The sequence below is a fragment of the Gigantopelta aegis genome, chromosome 6 (genome assembly GCF_016097555.1).
Source record: "Gigantopelta aegis isolate Gae_Host chromosome 6, Gae_host_genome, whole genome shotgun sequence".
In the NCBI taxonomy this organism is placed as follows: domain Eukaryota; kingdom Metazoa; phylum Mollusca; class Gastropoda; order Neomphalida; family Peltospiridae; genus Gigantopelta; species Gigantopelta aegis.
Window position 1 is genome coordinate 10,663,566 of NC_054704.1, and position 24,264 is coordinate 10,687,829.

Below are 24,264 nucleotides of genomic sequence, written 5' to 3' on the forward strand. Positions count from 1 at the left end.
TGACAGTTTCAAACAGCGCCATATCATCTTGGCACAGAAGTTGGTTCTTCAGGGTTATGACAAATATTAGTACTCATCGCGGCATTCAACATGTTTTTTGGTAGCATTGGCGTATCTACGGAAAATAGCAATTATGGCAAGCACTGAAATTGCGCCCCTGTCCAAACATCTGACACCCATTTTAAAAGATAACTTTACCATAATATCAGCTAAAACATTCAAGTAAAAATACATTAGTAGAAACTGCTCAGTGGCGCCCAAGGCACGTGTTATACCTGCCATACCCTAGATACGCCACTGTCAGGAAGATATTTAAAGGTTATTTCCATATGTGATACATCAATCACTGAAATGATGTCTCATGTTAAACCCGATTTTGACCATGTATGTAGTTTTTCTTTTTGAATGAAAATATTGTACAAATTTGTTCTCATTAAAATAAAGACAACGGACGTGACAATTATAGGCTGTTCTCATGATTGTGCCACTGGTAAAGAAGAATTTGATATCCTTTCACGAACACGTGATATCATCACTGTTTTTGACGGTCATCACGACTGCATGGCATCACAGCTGTGTACAAATATATCCACATAGTTCTGTCTTGTGCAAGTTTAAATTTGCCAAACATATGTAGATGGTAGCAGTACTCCTGCAGATGGACCAGAAAAGATATATTGCCTGGAAGTGTGGCACGGACACAACAGTATTTCATTATAGCAGTCAAAACTCTTCTTGTCTGCTGCATGCAGAGGTACGTTTTTATTACAGTAACAGTTTTGTCATCCAGATTTGATGGTGCTATTTCTGGATTCCAGAATTTAACTTCTTTGTATAGCTTTTCAGGAATCCATTAGAGAAAAGGATACGTTGTCCTCAGCCTTTAGATTCAAGCCAAATGTGCAAAGAACAAATGTATATATATTTTGTTCCTTATGCGACATTCTGGCATTATATATATATATATATATATATATACGTAGAACTCATTGAATTATTATGACTTCCAAATGTTTTGCGTCATTGTACCTAGTCCTACTCAAATAATTATGTCTTAGGCTGTCAAGAAAAAGAACTTTTTTTGTTTAAAACTACAAACGGCTGTGACAAAAAGGGTTTCTTGACGTAATGAGTATTTTGTTTATAGTTATGCATTCCCCCAACAACATATTATGTACCGACATGACACATCCAGAAAGGCACTCAACTGGTTCACTCTCTCGTTTGGCCCATTTTAGCATTCTTCGATAGCATCCATACTTATTTTAATGTTATAATGCCATTTGACATTTCGCTGCTTGTTTGGAATTAGCAATGATCACCTGTTATAGCATGTTCAGCCAATTGCTAAAAAACCCCTCTGACAGCCATAGACATTGAATGTTCTGTAACTTGACACTACTATAAATCTTCTGAACATCCTAACGCAGCTAAGCATAGGAGAACATTGAACAATAACGAAAACAACACGTCTGAATAAAATGCTTTATTTCGTATTACGATTTTGATATTCTATTACACATGAACTGTTCTAAATGTCAATCTAAAAACATTTCTTCTGATTATTCGAACTGTAAACTGCAATTCTCACTTACATGATATATCTGATAAATAACTTGGATATTTAGATATTACACTATTTTAGTTCAACTCCGACAACATAGATATTCCCACATCGCTCTGCGTTGTACTAGACGATAATAGTAAATGTTTCTGTGACAAAACAATTTAGCCGAATCATGTCGGCAGCTGATCTGCACATCAAAGCTGTTAAAGAGAGTGTCCCGGGTTTGCTTCCACTATAACATGTTATCGACTAGTAGAACCTTTGTATCGAGTAGAATTACATCTCAAATATATTGTGTTGTCTTGAATGTTAGTGTCTGTAAACTCAGTGTGTTTTTCGTCGTCCTGAGGGACTTCGTATCAGGAAATAAAACGAAGATTGAGCTACTGCCAAAATTAGTAAGATCATACAAACACTGGATATACTGACATTGTGACTAACATTCTAAACAAGAACACGTAAAACCGCGCAGCCAAATGGAAGAACCCGCGTTACATGACGACAAAAGGCATCAAACTTTAATCCAAACTGCTCACTGAAACGTAAACTGTAGAGGTATCACGCTATTATTTATATTGCGAATTCACTTGTTTCCACAACTACCGGATATGTACGTATTATCAATAATTGAACTTTGTAACTATCACGTTGTTTATTTTAGCTTTATTCGATTGACTGTAACCTAAAGAACGAATGGAACAAAGCTTGTTTAAGATCACCGAAAAGAAAAAAACAATTACAGAATCAAATGACGAAACATTGCACAGTGTGAATGTTAAGACATAGTTTTGAAACAAATGAAATAAAATATCAAAAATATAATAGTATAAACAGTTGTAAACAACCTAAAATGAACATAGTGTGTATGAAATATAATAAATTATATGAGTTGAACATGGAACACATATGGAAGCACAAGCCTCGCTTCCATATTGAAATGAAATGTTTCATTGAGTTAGGTAGCATGTCGTGAATTTATTTTTAATATGGGATTTCTTTGCATATGGATGAAAATGAGATATCTTTTAGATGTTTCATCTTATATATGGCCCATTTCGTTAAATTCAAGTATAGGCATATTGCGCATAATGCATGATCCTTTTGTTTTTGAATTTTGATTAAAAACAAATAGGCCTAAACACATACTGTTGAAAAGTATTCTTATGCAAATATACTTAGCTGTCAAGCATAAGGCGAATGAGACAAACATACTGTGCATTTTCAAATGCTGAAACAACTATGTTCAACAATATTGTAATGATCATCCATATATATCTACAATATACAATTTGCATCGGGTTTTTTTTTTTATGTATACACGACGTAAACCCAATATCAAAATGAAATTAAGACTAAACTTCGAAAATTCACACGGACTATTGCAACAAACACGACTGTACTAATATATTAGATTATCTACATACACGTATATATATTTTGTATCCGAAAAAAAGCACATAAATTCATATAGTTGTAAACAGTAATATCCATAGAACAAAAACTGCTCTAAATAGTAAAACCAAAAAGGTGGAATGTCTTTAAAAATATGCTAATTCCTATTATAAAAAGATTTAATACATATGTGGAATTATTATAAAAGAAAGACAGTTTTCAACAAAGTTTGCGTACAAAAATAGGACTATTTTACATTTAGCAAAAGCTTCATCCCGAGGTAAGACAAAGTGCCAGTATGAGTTGTAAAATCATAGTCGAAAAAAACATCAACCTTCCAAATGTGAACACGATCATTAAATCCAATGTTTTATGCTAGTTTCAGACTGCCAACTGACACGACGAAGTTGTGTTGTAATTTCCCCCAACTGCCAACTTAGATGGGTGAGCTCAGATTGACAACTAACTGATCGTAGAAGTCGTATACGACGAGAATCGAGTTGTAAGAGCGCTCAGACTAGCAACTGGACAGTCGTAGTCCTGCTAGCAGACAGTTGGTCAACTCTGTTCTGGCGGTTGGTAGTCTGACCCTAGCCTTAGTGAAACGTGGCCAATTACTCGAATAGATTTTATTTTTCAAAATTAATCTCTATTAAAGATTAAAATTCTGTATAAAATCCTGTTTAAAAAGATGGTATATCTATTATTATCTAATGCAAACAGAAACACAATACACCCCCCACCCCATTCCGCGTCTGTTTTGATTAATGCAAAGTTATTTTGTCTCAAATTGAAATTTTAACAGATACACAGAATCAAATGTCGAGTGATAACGACTAAGTCCATTATTTACAAGGTTGTCAGGAAAATGTTCATGAACACAAGTAGTGGACGGCTGCAATTTTATTAGGGATGGGGATTGAACCCCCCCCCCCCCCCCCAACTAATTTTAAAGATGTTGTAGCATCAAAGTGGTTAAATGAAAATCCACCGCCCTGCACTCCCTGGATTATGTCACACACGTACTGTATGGGATGGGGGAAGAATATATATATTCATTGATCCAGGTGTTTACATATATTAGCCTCATCTTCATATGATTATTATGTATCGCACAAATACAATAACACAAATACAGAATGTCGATCTAGAACATTTAATTTAATAATGCCACAATCCAAAATTCAGACGCAGAGAATATTAAGGAAGATACTGAAAACATACAAGTTCACGTATCAGCATTTGTTTATTACACACAAGGGCACTATAGAGTAAAACCTTCTAAAGCGGCCACTTTATAAAGCAGCCACCTGTCTTAAGAAATCACTATTGTTTTCCCAATACCATCTAATAAAGTACAAGGTTACCTGTATTAAACAGCCACATGTCCTAAAATGTCTTCTTCTTGTACTCACTTGTGTGGTTGCTTAACACAGATTTGACTGTGCATTAATACAGCGAGCCATATATAATGAAATAAAACAGACAAAATAACACGGAATAATTTGTACAACATTTACAGTTCATGACATCCTTTCGTTTTACCACTCGTCGGAAGAGTAACAACAGCGATGAAATACAACAATCTTAAAATTCAAAATATATGTTTATTTATATTTCATTTAAAAATAAGACTATCGCGGAACATTACATATACGAGGGCTATCTACAACGCTACCATGTATATAACGTCGGCTAATGAAATCTGGCTAATATGAAGGATTACTTTACGCAAGAAACGTTTGCGAGCCGTTGCGAAAAAAGGCGGTGAACCGATCAATCATCTTTGATTTAAGCCTGGAAGGTTCTAAGTTCGAAAACGTAGTGGATAGGTGTAGTACTCTCTCACTAAACACTAACCCACTGTCCTGAACAGACAGTCCAGATAGCTGACGTGTGCCTGCACAGGACAGCGTGCTTGAACCTTAATTAATTAGAAGCACGAAAATAAGTATAAATGAATGAAATTCAGTTAGGAACAACAGTAATATATCATTTTGAATGCTTCGTCATCGGGATCTTATAATATGTAAAATTTTACACGTTAAATCTCGGAACGTTTTTCTGACTCGCCCGACACATACTGGACTTCAATGAAAACGCACCACCCATTGTTCTTTGTTATTGCTATGGGATATGTTAGGTTGCTATAAAACAAACAGTAATCCTAACCCTTGTTACCGATCACGGTCGGACTGCAGGTGCTCCCTTACACCTGACAGTGCAGGCGGTCCCCCCTTCACCCTCCCCTCCCCTTTCCTGTCCTGGACGGAGGAACCGGCTGAGGCCGACATCTGCGCCCAGGACAGGCGTGCGCTACAATAGCTTGCTCTGAATGTGCACGTTAAACTCTCTGACCTGACCTGACCTGACCTGACCCAACCCTTGTACACAACGTTTAGGTTAGTTACTGCCTACCAGAATACATCCAGTTACACAAACCCAGTTAAAGGTATACCGACATCCAAAAGAATCTTTGTTATATATAGAATTTGAATTATTTCATAAATATTGTTGCTAATTGAAAAAATAAATAAATTCAGAAATCACCTTACAAACATTTTGTATGTATAACGAAGTGCATTGTCACATTTCGATGTTCAGCATCATCATATTTTAATATCCCACCATACAATTTGTTGGTTTTGTATAATGCAATTTCAAGCCTTGTAAAGTTTCTATTGGACGTCAGTATTATGTCGTCTTCTCATATCATACAGTCATGTGAGGTATTATATTTGTGAGCATATAACAAAATCCATTGTATTCCATACTATAAATGTAATCATTGTCATTGTACAATACAAATGTATATTATAGCATCATGTTGTACTCTATAACAGTACACAGATTGTTGTAGAAGCTATTTTTATTATATTATCTCGATACTTAACCACCTGTTTGCAGGTAACGTGCACAGCCTTTGCAGTATTCCCGCAATGTAAAACAAAGATTAAAGACTAAAATAATATCTGATATGGTATGGGTAACACATACAAACATACAAAATATAATCATATATATATATATATATATATATATATATATATATATATATATATATATATATATATATATATATATATACACACAGATTTTCTTTTATACATTGTATGATTGATACGGACATCAAAGTAGTGAATGAAACACACAAAACTAGAAAAATACATGTAATAAATATTTCTACTCCATACAATATTTAATAATAAAATAATAACATTTATATTATTGATTTTAGTTTAAAAGCAATATACCCCTTTCCACTAAAGTACATCTAAAAAGCAATGTATTGTTATAACAAATTATGGTGCATAGTTTTTTTTATGAATGTCATGTAAAAAAAACAAAAAAACATTTTCTATTAAAACTGTACAGTCTGTTTACATTGTTAAAAAAATAACTCATTCAAAAATCTTTTCATAGTTTTTCATTTATGTAATGTGGCTTCACATCTTCGGGGTTTACGGGTTCTTTGCCGTTCACTACGGTAAAAGGCAGATCCCCGCCTTCGTTATCGTAACCATAGTTGACTGCGGCATAGCGACCGATTTTGTCTTCTGGCATAGCGGGACCCCAAGTGGGTAGCGGCCTCAAGGCGTCGCGCTGTAAACGAAAAGAAGGCGATGTTAGTGACAAAATCAAATCAACCAATTAGATCCATTTTCAATTTACCATTCTAAATTACTTTCAAGAAATTACGCAACATTTTCTACTTGGCTTTAATCCTACGAGGCATTTGCAAATTCGATATCACCAAAACCACGCCTCGTCCGCTACCGACCCACCGGGCTGCTTGTGCTCCCTTGCACATGCCAGCGAGTGCGACCCCCTCTTCCACACACCCAAACATTTTCCTGTTCTGGACGGAGGAGCCGGCGAAAGTGGACACCTGCGCCCATGACGGGCGTGACCTACAACATGTTGTTCTAAATGTGCACGTTAAAACCTATGACCTAATCTGACCTGTTATTGGCTCCCATTGTTGTAGGGGGCAGGTTGACTTTTGCCCAAATTAAACGAAAATGCCCGAAACTAGATAATATTTATTTATATTAGCATTATTAACCAAACAGCTATATAGGGTTGCAAACGAATCAATACGCATTTTTACATGGATTAAAACTAATTTTGCGGTTAGAATGAGAGCAATACATGATAAAAGGTCTCAGGTTAGCACATTCCACCCGAATATGTGTATCATTTTTGCCCGAATTTGAGGTTTTACTCCAGCTCTAGGGGGGCAGTTGCACCCCCTCAACACCCCCTGTCTCGTACGCTTATGGTTATTGGGAAACAAAAAACCGATTAGAAGAAAATTTAAGTCTCTATGCTTAAAGAGTTTATCTTTTCTTAGAAATGATGTCTAAAAATACGCAACATGTTCAGCCTGGTTATTAATATATACTGAACAGCATGGTCCGATGATGGGAAACGCTTCAGCTACATTTTCCATTTTAATATTAATTTTCATTATCTAGGACTTGTAACATTGAAAACAATTATATAGTCAGCATCTTAGCATACCATTAGAATACTAAATTAAAACAAAATAGAGAAAAAAGTTTATCCTGTTAAAAAAAACCCCAACAACATTAGTTTTCAAGGCTGTTCAGTGTAACAGGACCATACGTCGCTGAAAACAACTAGGAATTCACTAAAAAGTATCGGTGCACGGTATCATAGGTTTTCTCTACCTAGACGAAAACGGCATTTTAAACTGAAAGGGCACTTATTTATTTATTTATTTATATATTTATTGCCAGGCACGGTTCTGGCTACAGTCTCGGTTTTGTTCTGTGTTTTGTTGTCTCTTTCCAGCGAACAAACATGTAAAAGGGGTTGCTTCCATTGTAAGATGTTTTCGTCTAACAGAGCCTTTTTGATGACGAAAATTTCATTTTAAATACATGTTCTTGTTTAGAATAATCGTATCTGTATAAATGAAATGTTTGTAATGTTCTGTTTCAAACAGGGATTTAACTGATTATTATTACAGTATAAAAATAATATATATATATATATATATATATATATATATATATATATATATATATATATACACACACCAAATAAAAGGAATCAAATTATTTAGAATAGTTTGTCGTTTGTCGGGTTTGTTGCATATGGCATCAAGCGAGCACTTTACAATGGCACCCCCTAATTTGGTCAATATATATATATATATATATTACAGAATACATAATCAAACACAATCGGCCACCTTTAAATTCTATTTTATAAAACTGGCTAAAGCAAAATCCTTTCTCCCCTTTGAGTGTTGTTTTATACACTACTAGTACTTACCAAGCCCATTTTGAAGACCATGTAGATGGCCGTAACCACCATCATGATTAGTGGGATTGCGACGAAGAGCCAACCAACAGCTTCGCCCCAGTCTGGATAGGTGTATGTGCCGTAAGTCAGCCGAACATGGCCATAAGCGAATGAGATCACAATAAACTGGAATTAAAATAAAAATAATGTTTTTTTGTTCAACAATTTCATTAGTTAATCACCGGATACTGAGTGCTAATAAAGACCCATTTTATAAACGTGACAGAATAGCTTGTTTTGTTTAAAGGTATCTCTAGCCCTCCTCCCCTCCCCAGTAATTCCGAATCAAAAATATTATTGGTAACAAAGCTTTGGACAGAGATGCATTTTACTTGTAGAATGCTGGAAATTTCATGACATCTAGTTTTCAAAATTCTACAATTCAGCATACCCCCGAACCCCTAGAAACTGCTTTGCACCCTCGATCTCAGCTTCCACCGTGCCTGCACGGCTGTTTCCACATTGTTTAGAATGTACAGACAGTAACCGATATTGCAATTAAAGCGCGAAAAACAATGGGTACCTTTCTGTTTTAGAAGAAAATAATAGCCACTGTGACGTCACTACTAAAAATATACAAGTTCGGCATCTGCTGGGTTCAGTCAGACCGAGCAGACTGATTTATGTGCTTCACAGTAAACCAAATGGCCACATCGGGAACAAATTAAATAGTTTTCTGGCTGAACTTAGGCCTGGAGTCTAAAATATTACCACCCTTTACTGCGAAAGGTCCGAAAAGGGAAACAACTCTGATACCTCAGTAGACATGCAACAGTGCATGATCCAGCATTGAATTCTAGATGCAGGGATCTGTTTTACACCCTAATTATAGGAGTTGAATCCCCACTCAATATTGCATAACATAAGCGTCAATTCAATTCTGATTACAATGAAATCAAGAAAAGGACACTCTTTTCATTGGAACTCTAAGCCACTCATTTGCAGCTGAAATAATGGTATGACGTATTACCTCTAGATCATCGTCTACTGGATGTCAAACAGTTGGGGAACGAATTTACCAAGCCCTTTTTTCGCCTACTCGCTTTTATAGTGCACAGACGTTTAAACATAACTTAAACCATGTGCGTATTACACAAATCTGATTACTGAATTTACAAAAAGTTACACGCCCGTGTATACACACACACGCGCGTTTAACTCGTGAGATATTTTGTGACATAAACACATAGTCCAACTCCTAAATAATCACTGGCAAAGCATACACTTTTAAAAGGGTATGTCAAAAGTAAGACTTAGTGTCAACATGTAAAATGAATGGAATACCCAACGAGGAAAATGCACACACCCCCTTCTAAGAATTAGTCGGGTGCTACCCTGGGAAACGGCCGTTGTGCAGTTTCGTAATGAAATGCCATTCGTGTCTAACACAGTATTTATCTTTCACAAACTATACTATGTTCCATATATATATATATATATATATATATATATATATATATATATATATATATATATATATATATATATATATATACATACACACGTATTAGCTATTTATATCCCACAGAAACAACTGGGCATGTCATAAAATGGATCTAATGTTACTGGTTTACAGAGATAGGAAAATATCAAGCAATCTTACCACAATAACACCTGGAGTAATGACAAACCACATCGCCTTCCAGTATATATTAGGTGGATAACCAATCATCATTTCTATATCCTTGCAAAAGTTATTAATACCTGAGGGAGACAAGAAAGCATATGTATATGCAGTAAATTTCATATATGTATGTATGTATGTATGTATATATGCGTGTATGTATGTATGCGTGTATGTATTGATGTATGAATATCTATATATTGTATGTATGTCGAGGTTGACTGTTACATACATAGATATTAACGCACTGGCGCAGAGGATAATTAAATCCTTTCTGGCCTCACAAATTGTCCCATGCCATTGCTGGGACTCGAACCTGTGGCACCGAATCGCCCGCAAATTGCAAGACTAACCACGATACGCTCTGAGCTATCGAAGCTTGTATGTATGTATGTATGCGTGTATTTATGTATGTATGTATGTATGTATGTATGCAATCTGATTAAAATTAGCTCTACTGGTCTACCAGTAGATCTAACAGCATTGCGTGGACTCCCATGTCCAGGTGACATATCATCTATAAATAACAATTTAAATATCGACCAATTACACTTCGTCTTTTATAGCGTTATTCGGGAGCATACAAATTTTAAAATTATCGGGCGATACTATTTATGCAATAGGCGAACTTGTTGATGTAATTATTTCAACATTAAAAAACAGGGGAAAAGTGCAGTAATAAACTCTGGATTGTATACTAGTATAAACATATTTTATGGTTATACCATCACGGTTTGGGTTTTTTCGTCTTGAAACGAATTTTATATAAAATTTTATTTTGAAATTAGTTTCGGGCATACTTCGTAATTCACCCGAATCATTTTGTATACCCTCGGCATAATCCCGAATGTTTTCAAATTCTTTTCAAATCACTTGGATGATTTTGCAAGTAAGGTTTTAATTGGTCGAATGAAAGGTCAACTGGACATGAGCTCCAACAGGTCCACAGGTAATTAACCAGTGGAGCTAATTAGATTAGTATAGATGTATGTATGTATTCATGTATGTATATTGATTGTATATTGATATAAGTCCAACATTTGAAATTGACTGGCGGAAAACGTATGCACCGCAGACTACTGACTTTGACATTTTGCACAAAACATTTTATTATATTGTATATTGATGGTGACATTTTAATTTTATTACATAGCTTACTTTTAAAATTGGCGCGATGCAACACGTACAATCCAAACACAATATAATATACCGCTTTTGTGGACAATGTAACTATTCTGCATTGCATACATCTTCCGCTACTCAACTTCATTAAGTGGGACCAGGACAGAGTACTTGAACCTTAACTGATATAAGCACAAAGATAAGAGTGAATAAATAAACATACAACTGCTTGTGTTCGACAACTTACCGTAAACGTACATTATAGCCACAAGTTCAGCTAAGGATACCAATATTAGCTGGTAGGAGCCAGTGTAGGAGTTAAACAAATTGAACACGTATATGCCGCCCTGTAAAACGAGAATGTCCACAAAAGGTTAATAAACAAAAACAAACAACAACATTATTTCTCAACTAGTGTTGCCTGAAATATTTGCCCTTTTTATAATATGTTATAGTTTATACATGTAAGTAAGTTAATAAATAAATAAATAAATAGATAAATAAAATAGAAAGAGAGTAAGAAAAAAATAAAAATAAAATAAAAGGCAATAAATCATATATTAAGTACACATAATTTCATAAAATGTGTGATATCGATTATCTGTTTAACTTGTACAAGACAATAAGTGACAATAAATTGATAGTAATATATTTTTTCGTAATTTTCTTTAGAAATATTTTTTTATTTCTCATAAGCGTGTAACCAATGAAACGATGGTCGTTCTGATACGTTCGTACCTATGTAACAAATTAAACGATTCTGTAACCAATGAGACGTTGATCATTCTGGTAGGTTCTTACCTCTGTAACCAATGGGATTCCGGCTATAAAGCCCACGGTACAGCAGAACAGTGTGAAGAGAACCTTGTGTTTTCGAAGCTTTCCGGGGAACATGTCGGTAAACGCGCTGATCACCGTCTCCATCATGGCGAACTGCCGAAGAGTTAAACAATCACTTTCAAGTGTCATAACACAATCACTTTGAACTGGCAAATAGTTAAACAACCACTTTCAAGTGTCATATAGTGATACAATCACTTTGAACTGCCGAATAGTTAAACAATCACTTTCAAGTGTCATATAGTGATACAATCACTTTGAACTGCCGAATAGTTAAACAATCACTTTCAAGTGTCATAACACAATCACTTTGGGCTACCAAATAGTTAAACAATCACTTTCAAGTGTCATATAGTAACACAATCACTTTGAACTGTCATATAGTAACACAATCAATTTCAACGGTCAGACAGAAATGTAATACCTTGCCATGAAAAGCTACGAAAAAACGATTTGAAAAAAGCTCCCCAAAACAATCACTGATCAGCAAATAATAAAACACACACACACACACACACACACACACACACACACACACACACACAACACACACACACACACACACACATATATCTGTGTGTGCGCACGCGTACGTGTGTATTACAACTCTAATAGTAACCTGAAACAAGGTTAAGATATTAAGTGTGTATGTATGCGTGCGTGTGTGTATGCGTGCGTGTGTGTATGCGTGCGTGTGTGTGTGTGAGGGTGTGTGTGTGAGGGTGTGTGTGTGTAGGTGTGTGTGTGTGTGTATATATATTGCAACTCTAATAGTAATAAGGTACAGATAGTACATTATGATGTTTGGAATGTTTTATTTATATCTATATTTTTGCGTGCATGAAAATCCATATAATTATGATATTTACTTTTCAATAAGTTACACAAACATAAAGTATTACCTGACTGTCGAGTCCTAAAGTTAGCAACATGAAGAAAAATAGGAAGGCGAACACAGGTGCAGCCGGAAGTTGCGCGATGCCTTCTGGGTAAGCGATGAAGGCAAGTCCAGTACCTGTAAATTTCAACAAAGAATATAACTTATTTAGGAATTTATCAGAAACGTTTATTGCTTTGCTTACTAAAACCATATCAATGAATTCAAGAATTCTGAATTCAAGTCTGGTAGATGCTGAAAATCCTATGAGGAATTTTCCATATTCTGTACCAGCTTTCTCGGCATAAGACCGTACCTCTCTGCACAATGCAAAGTCGAATGAGCATTTAGTAAAACATAAAAAAGAGAGATTGATTGAATACATCTGAATCTAGTCTATATGACATCCACTCCCGAAGAGATCCTTTATTGAACAACACATTGTTCCTGTCACTCCCAGACTAGTTTACTAAATCAAATTAGCACCTGACAGAGTTCACTGGAATAAATACAGCTGTGCACTCATGAATCACTGTCAGCTCTGCTAATGAGATGCTAGACCTCACCTCGAGTTTGACTCGTGTACTATTATGCGTGAATCTCCCGAGTGTATGTCCCCACATTCCACATGGGGGATAATTGTCAAGCAGACCCTGCAGGTTCTGAGTACCACGGGATTGGGTGCTATCGAGATAGCTGAACTGTCAACAAGCGTGGACAACGGCCCCATCACATAGTCCGTTACCGCACATAGTCCCATCAACATCATCATCATCATCATAATCATCATCACCACCACCATCATCATCACCACCATCATCATCATCATCACATCATCACCACCACCATCACCGTCATCATCATCATCATCATCATCATCACATCATTATCAGCAGCAGCAGCAGCAGCACACCATCATCACTACGATCATTACCATCTCCACCATCGATACATATTTACGTTTTACCATATTTAAGGTGTTAATACTAAAAAAAACAAAAAAACAAAAAAAAATTGTGTTACATCTGATAGAGGTATATTACGATTGCAAACTCACCCTGATCTACAACATTCTCAATGTCTTGATTTGTTCGTTCAGCCATGAAGCCGAGCAGTGAGAAAATGGCGAATCCAGCGAAAATACTCGTACTGCAGTTGATCACAGCCACCACGACCGCATCTCTGTGGAAGTAATCAATATATACATAACAAAAACGACGACGACGACGATAGAAAGAACATTAAAAGCACACAAAAACACCACACCACAGAAGCGCAGCAGCGGTAACATCAATACTAACTTTGAACTTAACCCTGGACATGATTATAAGTTTATTATGAATGTTAATAGCTAAAATTATCTATGGCAAGTTTCGCAAGTACGCGGATTTTGTCGTAGATGCTGGCGCGGTACGCGGACTTGACAAAAATGCATTCCATATGAGCGGCGTTGTTCGTGGTAGGGCGGAGTTAAAATAATTCAGTTCCTCGCACATGAAAAAACCCCCAACAACAAATCAGGACACTTAACCTTGCAGTTCGGTACCCACAATTTGTCTTTGTGGGTTTTGTATCTTTGGAAGGTGATGAGTATCTGAGAGGTGCAAATTGAGTTATTTTAAAACTGTATGTGATAAACTTTATGTGAGAGAAAGGTGGCATCCCCTATCAACCTAGCTCTGACGACAATAATAATAATAATTATTAAAAAATAGATACCGGTATCTTGTAGTGAAATTTTGATGTCATCGTGTTTGTAAAATCTGGCAGACGACAGTTTTGCGATCCTGTACAACTAACTCGAGTACTAAGACAGCAAGGCGGACGTTTAGACAGCATTGTTCTCTTACGGTCAGAATACTCGGACTACTGAACGACCACCCAAACTATTTCCAATGGTTTATGAAAAAGACGCATCCTGACGTTGTAGTAATATGCCCCCTTCTGTGCAGTGGGTTTTACAATAGTATATGCATGAATACAACAATTAAAAAAGAATAAGAAAACCGACCAAACTAACAAAAGAACAAATAAGAACATTTTTCTTGCCCACGGTGTTAATAATAATAATAATAATAATTAATAATAATAATAATAAATAATAATAATAATAATAATAATAAAACAAACATAGCTTACACATAGCAGTTATTTTTGAATTTGTTGTAACTAGACATGGTCATCAAGCCGCCAAAGCCAGGCCCCAGCGAGTAGAAGATCTGTGTAGCGGCGTGACCCCACACCTAAAAGCAAAACAAATAAATACAATAGTCGAGCAGTTGTACAACCTGACACCTGAGAGGAGGACTAATCGATAGGATACTCGTGGAATCAGGGGCGGATCCAGCAACATATTTTGCGAGGGGGAGGATTAATGGGGAAATAGGGTACATGAATCAAAAGGGCATCCCAATGGGAAAAAAGGGCACTTGAATATGTTTGGGAGGGGGGCGGGTACCCTATTCCCTCCTCCTTGAATCCGCCTCAACGAAATATCTGAAATAAGAATAAAAGAGTAGGATTCAGTAGTTGAATGGTCTCGCATATGAAAGTAATCAAATGAATAGAATAGGCAATGTGATGCCTGACAGTACACACCCACTGTAGTTTAAAATGTGCCGGTGTCGACAGCCTTTCCTTTCCTACCCGTAATGGTAATCGACATAGTTGTGTTGCACTCTGGTCGTAATTCAACGGCATATGAAGTACATTGTAAAATAATACTTTATATACACTCTGGCCGTAATTCAACGGCATAGGAAGTACATTGTAAAATAATACTTTATATACACTCTGGCCGTAATTCAACGGCATACGAGGTACATTGTAAAATAATACTTTATATACACTCTGGCCGTAATTCAACGGCATACGAGGTACATTGTAAAATAATACTTTATATACACTCTGGTCGTAATTCAACGGCATACGAGGTACATTATTAAATAATACTTTATATACACTTTGGCCGTAATTCAACGGCATACGAGGTATATTGTAAAACAATACTTTATATACATTCTGGCCGTAATTGTAAATAAATGACAAGATGGCATCACATTGCCTATTCTCTTCATTCTACTCAATATACAGACGGGGATCGATCCCAGACCGACCGTGTATCAGGCGAACGCTTTACCACTGGCCTACGTCCCACCCCTGCAAAAGTGGTGAGGTACCTAAAGAAAATTTAGTTACGCCTCAGGAGAACAATGTTCAACACAACGTGGGTATAGTAAACGTTATTATACATGTACAATATTTACAATATGAATTTTATTGTACGAGTTCACCTTGCGGTTGTACGAGAGAGGTAATTAGTGTCCTATTGGAATGGATATACGGATGTATAATTAATTTCATTTATAGTTATTTTGTACTTATATCCAATTAAAGTTTGTTTCTTTTGTTTAACGACACCATTAGAGCACATTAATTAATCATCAGCTATTGGATGTGATATAGTAAAGTAAAGTTTGTTTTATTTAACGACGCCGCTAGAGCACATTGATTTTTTATCTTATCATCGGCTATTGGACGTCAAACATATGGTCATTCTGACACTGTTTTTAGAGGAAACCCGCTGTCGCCACATAGGCTACTCTTTTTACGACAGGCAGCAAGGGATCTTTTATTTGCGCTTCCCATAGGCAGGATAGCACAAACCATGGCCTTTGTTGAACCAGTTATGGATCACTGGTCGGTGCAAGTGGTTTACACCTACCCATTGAGTCTTGCGGAACACTCACTCAGGGTTTGGAGTCGGTATCTCGATTAAAAATCCCATGCCTCGACTGGGATCCGAACCCAGTACCTACCAGCCTGTAGACCGATGGCCTGCCACGACGCCACCGAGGCCGGTTGGATGTGATATAGAGTCTTAGTAGCAACGTATCTTTTATATGCACTTTCCCACAGACAGGAAAGCACATACCACGGCCTTTGAACAGTTGTGGTGTACTGGTTGTATATGCATTGAAGGTTCAAGTGCGCTATCAAGAACACAGATCACAGCTATCTGGGCTGGCTGTCTGTCTGTCTGTCTGTCTATCTGTCCGTCTGTCCAGGAGAGACGGTTAGTGATTACTTGAAAATGGTGAAGTGTTAATAGTTAATGAGTTGTTAGTCGCCTTGTACCTTCTCGTTAAGCTCGCCCAGTTGGGCGGGAGTCGGTACCTGAAGGCGAAACCAGTCCCTACGAGCCTTACCAGGCTTAACCCCTACACTACTGAGGCCAGTGGTGTATAATAACAGATATTCTTGTGCTACGTACCGTAAAGTCTGCCAGTTTCTCCACTTTGGGGATGACGTAGAACTCGATTCCTTTCATGTATCCAGGCAACGTGACGCCCCGTACGAGCAGGATCACCAGCACTATGTAGGGGAACGTGGCCGTGAAGTACACGACCTGAAATAATTCACCACACCGATCGCGTGAGATAGAAAACCGTTATGAACATAAAAACAGTAGTATTACCCGTATGGTTCCAAATATCTTGATTTATACCATAATTGTATGTCCCACTAAAGGCAACACAACACGATGCGAGCGTCTCGTACGATTGCATAGCAACCGATAAATTCGTAATGTCTGTCTGTCACCATCGACTATTCTCGTGGCTATTAACGTACGATTAAGAAGTGGTATGTTCCGCATCAGATGTTCATGACGCCAAACACTGTCGATGGATTTGGACATTGATTACTGGGTGATAAATAACATACTAAACTCGCCAATATTTAGTACGAAGTTTATATCCCGCGAAGAATGCAAACTGCCCCTCCTCTCATCTATAATAAATATATTAGGCCTGATTTATCTGATTAGCATCACGATTTGTTATGTAAGGAAATAATTTACTCACCTTGCCGGACGATTTGACCCCCTTCATAAGGCACGCAAAAATCAAAAGCCACGCCACCAAGAGAGTGAGTACGTTTTTCACGCTCACCATTCCCACGTCTTCCAGACCGACGGATTGGTCCATTCGTAGGACGAAGTTGCTGGAATTAAAACAAACCATCAATATCGGGGCCCCAACCTCCAAAACAACAACCCCTCAACCCTCCAAACCGCCCCAATAACCATATCGAATATATGTATGTATGTATGTATGTATGGATGGATACGTGCGTGCGTGCGTATGTATGTACGTATGGATGGATGAATGGATGGATACGTGCTTGCGTGCGTGCGTGCGTGTGTATGTATGTATGTATGGATGGATGGATGGATACGTGCGTGCGTGTGTATGTATGTACGTATGTATGTATGGATACGTGCGTGCGTGCGTGCGTATGTATGTATGGATGGATGGATACGTGCGTGTGTGTGTATGTATGTATGTATGGATGGATGGATACATGCGAGCGTGCGTGTGTGTGTATGTATGTATGGATGGATGGATGGATACGTGCGTGTGTGTGTATGTATGTATGGATGGATGGATGGATACGTGCGTGCGTGCGTGTGTGTGTGTGTATGGATGGATGGATGGATGGATACGTGCGTGTGTGTATGTATGGATGGATGGATGGATACGTGCGTGCGTGTATGTGTATGTATGTATGTATGAATGGATAAATGGATACGTGCGTGTGTGCATGTGTGTGTGTGTGTGTATGTATGTATTTAAGAATGAATGAACGCACTGGCTCAGGATTTTTTTTTAAACTAAAACATTGTTATTTTCTAATTTTGCCCCAGGGATTCGAAATTGATTTTAAATTGACCGTTGTGATATACAAAATATAACTGTTTTTCGGTCAGTCTTGCTTTAAATTTATTTGGCTAGTACTATGTTTTGTTTACAATTGTTAGGAAAGGGATAACAACAAACCAACCACTGAAAAATGGACTGGCTTAGAGGCTTAAGCGGCGTGTAGTCGGGTGGAGACTAAGATATCCTTGAGACTTGGATTTTTTCTATATGCAATAACCGGACGTGCTGTAATAGGGTTTTTCATAACAGTTTGCAGATTTAAAAACTCCTCCTTCATAAGTTTACCAATATCAACGCTACGTCGACTGTAAATTATTGGAAAAATTATTTTATCTCTTTTTACAGCTTTACCAGATTCAACGTTGATTCCAAACGGCTGTTTTGTCTGTAATGTACGAATCCAGAAGGCCTCTCGTTCAAGCCTCAAGAGGTCTGTTTCGACTTTTGAACCAAGTATCAGGGGTTGTTCAATTGGAATTATTTCAAAACGAATGGATTGAAGTGATTGGCGACAGGGGTGTCAACTTCATGCCGAATATCATACTTGTGACAAACTGCTCTAATTCTCAGTTGGTTTTGCGTTTGTCCTACGTACTGGTTTTTTACATAAATTACAGGTGATTAGATATACTACATTTTTCGAATCACAGTTCATGTCTGTCCGAATTTGATATTCAATTTTGGTCTGTTGACTTTTAAAAGTCGACTGCGTTTTAAGTAAGTTGTGAAGTCTACACCTGGTTTTGGCACAAGTAGTAGAGGAGCCAGTGCTTATTTGAGGTGATTGGTTATGCTGAAGTTTGTATGGTTTATAGTCTTAAGTTGCCCTAAAGGGATTTTCTAATTCTCAAACAGTTTCAGATTTAATTTTTCTTAAAAACCGTTTTGAATATCCCCTAGGTTTTAAAGCACTAAATAAAAGTGAACAAGCCTCATTGAAATTCTGTTTGTTACTCGTATTTCTGTGAAATGTAATAATCTGAGATTTAACAATGCCTTTAAAGGTGTGGCATGGGTGAAAAGACTTGCAGTGGAGAAGTTGGTGTGAGTCTGTGGGTTTGAAAAACACTTTGTAGTCTAGGTAACCTGATGTTTCAAACTGTGTACCTTTATAAATGGTTACATCCAAAAAGTCAACTGATTTATCTGATATGGTGGCCTTAAGTTTGATATTGTCATCCTGTTGATTTAATAGCTCAAAAAAGTTCCAAAATTCTTGTTTAGAATGTGGCCAAATGATAAGTATATCGTCGAGATATCTGAGGTACAAAAGAGGTGTTTTACTCGATTTCTTTAAAGCAGCCTCTTTCCATTCGGCGACATAGATAGATGCAAAGTTTAGACTAAAACGTTTGCCCATAGCACAACCACACACTTGCTGATACATTTCTCCATCAAATTCAAAATCATTTCCTTTTAGGCTTAATTCTAACAGCTCAATAATGTTCGTATCTGGTCTGTTTGTATCTGGGTACTTATCGAATGCTCTCTTAACTGAATCAATGCCCGCATCAATACCTATGTTGGTGTACATGGAGTCAATATCAAGGGTAACCAAGAATGAATCTTTTGGGATTTTGGTTTTTGATAATTTTAATAGAAGATCTTCAGTGTTTTTCACAAAGCTTTCATGTCTATTTGCAATTGGTTTTAAGTGAAAGTCTATGTATTCTGAAATATTGTACGATTCTGATCCACAGTCTGAAATGATTGGACGACCGGGTGGTGTGTTAATATCGGTCCATGTATCGACTGGCTTGTGGATTTTTGGAAGTAAATAAAATTTCCGGGTTTGTGATTGTGACCTGGCTTCTAAATATTTTACTTGTTTTTTATTTATATGTCCCTGATCTTTTAGACAGTGAATAATTGCATTGAACTTTTTAAAATTTTCAGGCCAAATAGCTTTGTCTAATTTTTTGTAGTACTTTGAATTATTAAGCTGTCGATGGGCTTCCCGGATATAGTTCTCCCTTGATAGAATGACAGTGGCTGACCCTTTATCTGCAGGTTTTATAACAATTTTGCGGTTTTTGCGTAGTTTGGTGAGAGCACGACGTTCCATGACAGAAAGATTTTGCTGATTTGTGTAAACTGTCATATCACCCACTTTTTCCACTATCCTTTTATGAGCTTTAATGATTTCAGGATCTACACTAGAGTTTGGGGGTAACCAGCCGGAGTTTTCCGTGAATGGGATTTTTTTCTCCAGTTGAACGCCGAAAATAGTCGGCCAGTTTCATTTTGTGGTCAAAAACTGCCGTATCCATTACACCATTGTCAAGTTTAGCCTCTAAGCCTGATTTTGGTTGTGGGGTGGGAACAAAATTCAAACCCCTGTCCAGTAATCATTTTTCAGCGGATGTTAGAAGGTTAGTGTCACCAGTTAGGTTAACAATGTTAGTTCCTAGTCCTAAATCAGGGTGGACATTACCCTTTCCCGGCCTTAGTTTAAATTTAAGTACCTCATCCAACTGCGATAAAGTTTATTGGCAGTTGTTTCTGTCCAGTGAATGTTGTCCTGCCCAACCTCAAAATCACATGCGTGAAGCGCAGGTATAAGTTTGATGTCCCTCATTGTTTTTGCAGCCAAATTTATTTGATTGAGGCAGGTTTTTTGACTAGCCAAAAGTCTGTCCGAAAAGTTAAGCTCGATAAAAAGTATTTTTGACCTAGGGAAACGTTTCCGAATCGAGCTTATCGTGTTTCGCAACTGATTTATTGCACTGGTTGGATTTTGATCTTTTGAGTTTATACCAATGTTAAGAACAATGGTTTCGGGTTGAGACTTGCCCTTATAATTTGAGGCCATGGTCCGAAAGTGATTAAAATTGGCGCCTGGGTAACATTCTATTTGCACCTCAGGATGCGTGTCCAAATTAATTCTGGAGAGATTTGATGAGCCAAAAAGAAGAGTTTTTTTCTTAATTTCAGGAAGGCGCCATTGAGATTTGTCCGAAACGTTGTGCCGAAATTGATAGAATTTTGTTTGTCGAAAATTTGTATCCCGCCCTGAGTTGCGATTCGGGGCGGTGGGAGACTTTAATGCGTCGTTTGGAAGGAGTGTTAACACGTGGGGATCGTGCTCGTTTTTGTCTTTGTGGCAGAGGAGTAGTAGTTTGACAAGAACTACCCACACTATTCTCTGTGTTGGGGAGAAGGTCCGAAAGATAACGGGGAAATTCCGACAGACTAGAATCGGTTAATTTTGTTTTGTAGTTTTTTCTTCCCCACTTGATAGCAGTAAATTGAGCACGATCGAAGTCTAAGTTTTTTGATGACATGGCCGAAATAATCTTAGACTTCAGTAGTTTTAGAGAGTTAGCATATTGCTTAATCAACACGTCCATGGTTTGATTGGCCCAATTTTGATTTGTCAAGTTCAAGTCGAATGTAATATCTAAATTTGGATTTGCCGGTTTGATGAAGGAGTTAAGCTCCTCCACCTTCCTTGCTAGTGATTTTGGGAGGGTCGAATTGACTAGATTCTCCTCCAGTAACCCAATGTGGTGGATGCACTGCAACACACCGTACAGCTGTTTAACCAATCCAGCAAAGGCCGAATCGGACTGGTAAACCCCGCTTTTTGATTTCGAATTGTTGGACGGCGGGTTTCCAAAATCCCGTCCTCTACTACCCGTATTTGTGTATGTGTGTATGTATGTGTGTGTGTGTGTATGTATGTGTGTGTGTGTATGTATGTATGTGTATGTATGTATGTATGTGTATGTATTGATGTATGAATATCTATATATTGTATGTATGTCGAGGTTGACTATTACATACATAGATAGTAACGCACTGGCGCAGGGGATAATTAAATCCTTTCTGGCCTCAAAAATTGTCCCATGCCGTTGCTGGGACTCGAACCTGTGGCACCGATTCGCCCGCAAATTGCAAGACTAACCACGATACACTCTGAGCTATCGAAGCTTCCATAAAAGGAAGTTTCTTTAACTCAACCATATGCATGGGGCCTACAATCTACGCGGTAGATCCCGCTTACGTGCATGAAACATGTATGTGTGTATGTATTTTTATATTTTGAATATCTCTATTGTATGTATGTCGGGTTTTGACTTAAACATACATATATTCAATGACGCATTGGCACAGGGGATATTAAAATCCTTTATTGCCTTCACAAATTTCCTCATGCCGTTACCGAGACCCGAACCTGTGGCACCCAATCGCCCGCAATTGTTGGGCCGGAACGCTACCAATCAGACCAACTACGTTCCACAAAAATAAAACGATCGTTAGTCGACCATATTCGTACCGGTCCAACAACCACGCGGTTCTAAGGCCCCATGGCTTGGCAACGTTTGACTTACATGCAGATGTGGACAGACCTGGCACTGGCTATATATACTCTTCAAAAAAAGAAACGCAAAAGGGTACAAATGGGTTATAACTCCGATTTTATGTTTCCTACCGGTTCATGCTTTGTGAATATAAGGTCATTGCATGTCCCAAACACATTCCCACGGTTACATTCGATAAAACGCAGCTACTGTACAATAAAGTTCCAAAATGTGAATATTCGCAAAAACGCAGCCACGTGCAAACCATGTCACCACTGCACGTGCGTTGTCTGGGTGTTCGCTTGCCTGGCCTCTGTATCTGGCCGACAGTTGACAATCCAGGACATGCCACGTCTCAGTGAACCGCAGAGAAACAATGCCATCGGCCGACTAGACGCAGGCGAATCCAGAACGGCCGTTGCCAGGGCATTCCATGTGTCCCCAAGCACCATCTCCAGACTGTGGGACCGTTACCAGCAACATGGATCAACACGTGACCTCCCTAGATCCGGTCGACCACGGGTCACTACCCCCGGGCAGGACTGCTACATCCGGGTACGCCACCTTCGGGAACGATTGACTACTGCCACCTCCACAGCCGCAGCAATACCAGGTTTGCGCAGGATATCCGACCAGACCGTACGGAACCGCCTACGTGAGGTAGGAATTCGTGCCAGACGTCCAGTTCGAGGTGTCATCTTAACACCACAACACCGTCGACTCCGACTGCAGTGGTGCCAGATTCATCGACAATGGCTCAACTGCTATGGAGACAGGTGTGGTTCAGTGACGAGTCCCGATTTCTGCTCCGACGTCATGATAGAAGATGTCGCGTGTATAGGCGTCGTGGTGAACGTTATGCGGCAAACTGCGTGCAGGAAGTGGACAGATTCGGCGGGGGTAGTGTCATGGTGTGGGCAGCCATCTCACACACTGGCAGAACTGACCTGGTCCACGTGCAGGGCAACCTGAATGCACAGGGCTACATTGACCAGATCCTTCGGCCACACATCGTTCCAGTTATGGCCAACGCCAACGCAGTGTTCCAACATGACAACGCCAGGCCTCACACAGCACGTCTCACAACGGCTTTCCTACAGAACAACAACATTAATGTCCTTCCTTGGCCATCGATATCACCGGATTTGAACCCAATTGAGAATCTATGGGACGAGTTGGACCGACGCCTCCGACAGCGACAACCACAGCCCCAGACCCTGCCCGAGCTGGCAGCAGCCTTGCAGGCCGAGTGGGCCACCATCCCCCGGGACGTCATCCGTACTCTGGTTGCTTCAATGGGCAGGCGGTGCCAGGCAGTTGTCAACACACGCGGAGGCCACACCCGGTATTGACTCCAGATGACCTTGACCTTGGTGGTGTGTCCTATCACTTACTCACAATGGACTAGAGTGAATTGTGAACAATCCTGCAACATTTGGTAATTATCGGACTCACCATTCAATAATTAAATCAATTCTCCA

General features: G+C 38.4%; 1 protein-coding gene across 1 annotated transcript in view; it reads right to left on the bottom strand.

Annotated features, from left to right (window-relative positions):
- Positions 1-1,471: 1,471 nt before the first annotated feature.
- The window catches only part of LOC121374892 (sodium- and chloride-dependent glycine transporter 2-like), an 82,046-nt gene continuing 59,253 nt past the window's right edge, over positions 1,472-24,264 (bottom strand). Inside the window, exons 6-15 of the mRNA XM_041502015.1 lie at positions 17,622-17,760; positions 17,030-17,164; positions 14,896-14,999; positions 13,814-13,938; positions 12,782-12,894; positions 11,841-11,972; positions 11,287-11,386; positions 9,897-9,997; positions 8,264-8,419; positions 1,472-6,562 (exon numbers count right to left, since the gene is read on the bottom strand). Of these exons, the coding sequence (XP_041357949.1) occupies positions 6,377-6,562; positions 8,264-8,419; positions 9,897-9,997; positions 11,287-11,386; positions 11,841-11,972; positions 12,782-12,894; positions 13,814-13,938; positions 14,896-14,999; positions 17,030-17,164; positions 17,622-17,760 (1,291 nt within the window). The 3' untranslated portion in view covers positions 1,472-6,376. The remainder of the gene's footprint in view (positions 6,563-8,263; positions 8,420-9,896; positions 9,998-11,286; positions 11,387-11,840; positions 11,973-12,781; positions 12,895-13,813; positions 13,939-14,895; positions 15,000-17,029; positions 17,165-17,621; positions 17,761-24,264) is intronic.